The sequence below is a fragment of the Prunus dulcis genome, chromosome 4 (genome assembly GCF_902201215.1).
Source record: "Prunus dulcis chromosome 4, ALMONDv2, whole genome shotgun sequence".
NCBI classification, from domain to species: Eukaryota; Viridiplantae; Streptophyta; class Magnoliopsida; order Rosales; family Rosaceae; genus Prunus; species Prunus dulcis.
This window is the reverse complement of record NC_047653.1, coordinates 22,181,140-22,187,597: the sequence shown is the minus strand read 5'-3', so window position 1 is coordinate 22,187,597 and position 6,458 is coordinate 22,181,140. Positions and strand designations below refer to the sequence as shown.

The window sequence follows — 6,458 nt, the reverse complement described above, 5'->3', positions numbered from 1 at the left end:
TTTGAACAAATCAGCATCCTTCATGAAACATTCAACAGCACCAAATGGACGTCTTCTTTAGACAGAAGCGATATCTGTATACACATCAAACCAGAGACAAACTATTCCTTGATATCTGACCCCAAAAAAAAAAACTATTCCTTGATATAGTTAATCAAGTAATTACATACATTGCTGAGAGGTTTAATTCCAAATTTCCAGTCATAAAGTCAGTAACCTAAAAATCCAGTTATCCCTTCTGGGTAGATACAAAAACATCAGCACCTGATTTGACAGCCTGCACGCTAACATATGTTCTATTAAAATAAAAGCAAAGCTTTTCACTAAGAGGTCCCATTAACAGCCTTGTCAATTTCTTCCACATGATTATGAAGCACATCCCACTGCACAAGAAAAAATGATAGGTAAGAAAGCTCTCAAGAGCTATTGAAATGTACAAAAAAAATCAAGACATACCTGATCCTTCGTTAGTGAGATTCCTGAGAACAAGGGCAAACAAGTCAACACTAGGCAACACTTAATGAATAGAAATCATACATAAGACAACAGTTTGTCAACTACAAAATGAAACTAAGCGCTGAAGAAAAGAAATTGCTTTATCATTAAACGTTACCAAACCATACAGTAAACCCAACAAATAAAACCTAGAAAACTATGAATACTGTATTGGCAAAAACTAACACGATAAATAGTACAACACAATAGGCCACATTCATCATAAACCAACCCCTGATTACAGCACGAGCACACAATGAAGAGTCTTTGTACTTTTCTGAGTAATGAACGCCTTTCTTGGGCAAAGGTTGTTGTGCGGAAGCGTCAACCAACTGAGAGTGAAAAATAAATAACAACAGGCAGGAGAAAAATTGAACAAAATAATCAACAAGAACAACACCAAGATTTATACTGGTTCGGCAATTGCCTACATCCAGTTTGGAGACGACGGAATATTCCACTATAATCAATGAGAGAATACAATAGTGTTTACCACTCAATTTCCCAAAGACCCAAATACACCCAACCTCACACACTCACAAAGGAAGAGAAAACAATGATACAAAGCAAAGAACAACTAGAGAGAATTTGTTTCTCTCTTTGGCAAAATGCCTTTCTTGCTATTTTTCTCTTCTACTCAACACTTGGTTGGATTCTTCAAATGAAACCATTTTCTTCCAATTTATAGCCAAAGATGCAAGAGTGTGAATGCAAACTCAAACTATTCATATGTTGGCTACCAACCATGGATGGCTACCAAACAATCCACCCTTTTTGACAAAGATAGCAAGCCAACATTGATTCACATGGGCAACTAACATTGACACACATGGGCAACTCCAAAATTCTTCTACATTTGAGCCAATTTTCAACAATCTCCACCTTGGATCAAAATGTAACAAACTATCATAGTAACACTCCCAATGGTCGTCTCCCAATCCCTCAAGGGGCAATCAACAAATTTTACAAATGCCAATTAAGTCTAAGCAGTGCTTAAACTTGAGCAACGAAACTGGCTTTGTCAACATATCCGCAGGATTCTCAGCGGTCCCAATCTTCTGAAGAAGAATATTTCCCTCGTCGATAATCTCACGAAAAAAATGGAACCTCACGTCAATGTGTTTTGTACGTGCATGATGAACTTGATTCTTTGCTAAATAAATAGCACTCTGACTGTCACAATGAACATCCACATGGTCTTGTGGGACCCCCAAGTCATCAAGCAACCCTTGAAGCCAGATGGCTTCCTTTATAGCTTCTGTTACTGCCATGTATTCTGCCTCAGTAGTCGACAAAGCAACTGTAGATTGCAGAATCGACCTCCAACTCACTGGACCTCCAGCAATAGTGAATACAAAACCTGTAGTGGACCTACGCTTGTCCAAATCACCTGCGTAATCAGAATCCACATATCCAACAACACATTGACCAGTAACTTTATCATGCTGAAACAATAAACCAACATCCACAGTACCCAGAATATACCGTAGAATCCATTTCACAGCTTGCCAATGCCCTTTTCCTGGATTATGCATATATCTACTGACAATACTAACAGCTTGTGAAATATCAGGCCTCGTACACACCATAGCATACATCAAACTACCAACAGCACTTGCATATGGAATTTGAGCCAATGTGGAGATTGTTGAAAATTGGCTCAAATGTAGAAGAATTTTGGAGTTGCCCATGTGTGTCAATGTTAGTTGCCCATGTGAATCAATGTTGGCTTGCTATCTTTGTCAAAAAGGGTGGATTGTTTGGTAGCCATCCATGGTTGGTAGCCAACATATGAATAGTTTGAGTTTGCATTCACACTCTTGCATCTTTGGCTATAAATTGGAAGAAAATGGTTTCATTTGAAGAATCCAAGTGTTGAGTAGAAGAGAAAAATAGCAAGAAAGGCATTTTGCCAAAGAGAGAAACAAATTCTCTCTAGTTGTTCTTTGCTTTGTATCATTGTTTTCTCTTCCTTTGTGAGTGTGTGAGGTTGGGTGTATTTGGGTCTTTGGGAAATTGAGTGGTAAACACTATTGTATTCTCTCATTTATTATAGTGGAATACTCCGTGGTCTCCAAACTGGATGTAGGCAATTGCCGAACCAGTATAAATCTTGGTGTTGTTCTTGTTGATTATTTTGTTCAATTTTTACGACACTCATGATTCACCAATGCCGCAGACACCTCATCCAGTTTCACCTCGGATTTTCCATACAACAAAGTAGTTGTCAAATGATCATAATCATCAGGCAATGAATTTAACAAACATAGTGCCTTATCCTCGTCAGGAATTATCACATCAAGGTTTGCTAAATCAGCAAGTATTTTATTATAATCATTGAGGTGTTCATGCATAGAAATACCTGAACGATATTGAAATCGGAAGAGTCGTTTCTTCAAGATGAGCCGATTTTCTGCGCTCTTGGTCATATACTTCTCCTCCAATTTCATCCATAACTTCTTAGTAGAAGTTTCCTTCATATACGGGTATTTCAACTCCTTATCAAGGAATGATCGAATATCGGCACAAGCATGGAGATTAATTCGCGTCCACTGCTTGTCATCAATATCTTCGGGTTTATCCTCCAGAACCATATCCAACTCTTGTTGATACAACACATCCATAACTTCACATTGCCACATACCAAAATTATTAGAGCCATTGAATTTATCAACCTCTAACCTTGTAGTGGCAATTGGATGTCTATTGGATGTAGGTGCTGACGAAGACGATGTCGATTCCTTCTCCTTTAAAATTTCAACTTTTTCTCCAGCCATCAAATCTGCCGGCACTATTCACTGCTACTGTAGCACAGCACTAATCACGGGGGCACTGTAGCATCGACACTATTCACGTGCACTATTCACCCGTCACTGTATCACCGACAGATTTTTCACTCCCACGAGCAGCCACTGCTTAGGCATTTAAATAATCTTTCAACCTAAACTAGACACTGCCAAGTAACAGTGTGTTCTTGTTAGAATTGAACTAAGCACCATGCCTAACCTTTATTTCACCTAGATTTGTAGTAGATTGTCTCCAAAAAGTTTAATGCACAACCATTATTGTTTGAACTCTTAATTAGGTCAATGACCGTATTTCTCAAATCTTGAGGCCATACTCAAACTTTTGTTTGCTTTTATTATGCTAATTTAAGTATTGTCAATTAATCTTGTTTAGTATGGCTGTTACTTCTTATTTTTGCTTAAGTCATAACTCAATACAATCCAAATTCTCAAACTGTCTCTGCCTCAAGGATATTGCCAGCTAGACTTCTGCTGCACTTATAATTTTAGGGATTCTAGTAAACCATAGGTCCTGACAACCTTTCCCATCAGCTAAACTAGTTTTGCCTATGTTCCATCAAATCCACAGTTTTGATGTCGTTTGTGAATAATCCTCCACATCAGCCACCCAAAAAAGAGAAGCTGCTTCTGGTGACATTAGACAGAGGTTTTTAATTTTGTAGACTCACTCCCAATGCACCCACTAGAACACACTTCTTGAGTTACCCAACCTTTTCCACTTCGTCTTGACTCTTAAAAAGAAACACTGCTTTATTGGCTTGGAAAGGTCTCAGTACCATATGGAACCCAAGGAGCCTTGATAAGGCTGCCTGTATCCTACTCCGAGTGTGGAACTACTCTCTGGTGGATATCAGAGCCTTCACCAACTAACTAAAGACTGAATAACTAGCTCTATCTAGGTAGCTTGAATTGTTTTGCAGAGATATTAGAGAGGACCAAGGTTTCTTTGCACTGTCTCTTTAACACGGCCAGGTTCATTGTTTTTCCTTCCTTAGGCTACACTGAGTAACATTCATGCCATTGTAGTCCAACCGTTTACTTTCCGACCTCTGGAAATCATATTGTTCCTTATCATCCCAGACCCAAGCCTTGTGAGATGTTGATGAAAACACCCTTTTTTCCTGGTAATTGTTTCCTCAACCAGTCCTGGCTCACCTCTTCTGCCTAACCCCCCCAAAGCGACACAGCACATCTCAACTCCATAAAGAAACTTCTCTATATATTACTCTCTACTATTTATAAAGCACCTGCTTTTGAATCCTCATGGACCTCTACATCAAGAATTTCTGTTCAAATGTTTGTTACTGACCTCTCGATGGACTCTTTCCCTCATGGTTTCTCAAGAAAAAACTTCTCTCAAGTACATTTAAGAAAAAGATAAAAATACACCACCTTCATTTTCCACTCGTAATGTTGAGCATTAGACTTTCAGTTGTGACAAGACTCCGAAAACTATAAGAACCCTAAATTGCAGTATTTTCATTTCTTTATAAACCTCAAATCCGGCCAAAATACAAAAACCCCACTAGAAAATAAGACAGTGATCAGCAAATAAACCATAAAAAGTAGAAAGTCGAAGCCAAGAAAACCAGATGAACAATTATACTATAAAAACACAATAAAACCATTTTCCATTTTTTGAAAGAAGTTAAAGGCAAAAATGGCAAACCTTTTTTCCCAGGCATTTGCTTGCCATCCTTGACATAGAACTCACGAATGTCGACCATAATCTTTCCATTCCAGTTCCTCACAGTTACCCTTCTATTCTTGGAGATCTGCAAATCCTCAAAAACCCTAAAATCAGTTCCTCACATATACATGCAGACAAAACAAGAAGGGGAAGAAGAAGAAGAAGAAGAAGAAGAAGAAGAAAGAGAGAAATGGTGACCTCGCAGGCAATGATTTCGTCAGAGTTGTCATCAGCGGAGTCTCTCTTGCAGGTCTTCTTGGGGGGCGCGTGGCCCTCAGAGTCACCGTCCGACGCGTGATCCTCCTCGTCCTTTCTCTTTCCTCTCCACGACATTCTCTTCGTTTTCTTCTTTGGCTTTGCTTCGGGTTTTCTCTACTCTATTCTTCTATTAAGACAGAGAGTGAAGAGAGCGCAGAGGCCAAGAACTTGGAATCTCGGTGCTGCTGTGACTCAGAGAGTGAAGAGAGGCAAAAATCTAGAGTGTGCTCTATAAATAAAGTAATCACTAAAATTATAATTTTTTATCAATTAATTAATTTTATTAAAATTATAAAATTCACTCTTTAAAACAGCTTACAACGTGATGAGTCTTCGCATTTGTTACTCTTTGATGAAAACTTTTGGGTGTCGTTTGGTACACAGGCTTAATTTGGGCTGGTTTGTACTAAATTTAGTACTATGTTTGTTTTATTTAATTCTAGTCTTAGATGGGATTGCTAATACCGGGCCCACCAAAAACACCTCCTTAGGAGGGGACTACTAAGCTCATGTAGAAAGAGAAGATTAGCTAGTCCTATGTTCACCAATATATAAGATGCATATATTATATTGTAATACTAATAACATATATTACTATTATTATTATTATTATTATTACATACACATATACTATAATGTACATATATACATGTATATATATATAAACACATATATACATATATAATATATATAAATACACAGATATATACACATATATTATTATTATAATATACTCATATACACATACATATTAATATTATAATAATAGCATACATGTATACATGTATATATGTAATATATATTATATTATATATTAATGTACATATATACACGTATATACATGTATATATATAAACACATATATACATATATAATATATAAATGCATATAGATATATACACGTATATTACTATTATAATATACCCATATACACATACATATTAATATTATAATAATAGCATACATGTATATATGTAATATATATATATAAGTATATATACATATATGTGTATACATTTTTTACCCATTTATGTATTATAATATACATATACACACGTATATACACATATACATTATATATTTATACTATACGTATATATATATATTATAATATACATATATACACATATATACATGTATATTATTATTATAACATACCCATATATATTATCTATTATAATATACATATATATATGTATATGTATTAT

General features: G+C 36.2%; 1 protein-coding gene across 1 annotated transcript; it reads right to left on the bottom strand.

Annotated features, from left to right (window-relative positions):
- LOC117626274 (RNA polymerase II transcriptional coactivator KIWI-like) lies at positions 1–5,469 on the bottom strand. Its single transcript, XM_034357947.1, has 4 exons — positions 5,191–5,469; positions 4,972–5,077; positions 457–479; positions 1–383 (listed from the first exon to the last, which is right to left on the bottom strand). The coding sequence occupies exons 1-4, from the start codon at positions 5,323–5,325 to the stop codon at positions 324–326; spliced, it is 324 nt and encodes a 107-aa protein (XP_034213838.1). The 5' UTR covers positions 5,326–5,469; the 3' UTR covers positions 1–323.
- Positions 5,470–6,458: the final 989 nt, after the last annotated feature.

What these genes read in the sequence shown, in the direction of transcription:
- LOC117626274 (XM_034357947.1), bottom strand. Translation starts at nt 5,325, where the DNA reads ATGTCGTGGAGAGGAAAGAGAAAGGACGAGGAGGATCACGCGTCGGAC. An exon ending in GCAAATGCCTGGGAAAAAAG is followed by an intron (nt 480 to 4,971) that starts GTTTGCCATTTT and finishes CCTTGTTCTCAG; the next exon opens with GAATCTCACTAACGAAGGAT. An exon ending in TCTCACTAACGAAGGATCAG is followed by an intron (nt 384 to 456) that starts GTATGTCTTGAT and finishes TTTCTTGTGCAG; the next exon opens with TGGGATGTGCTTCATAATCA.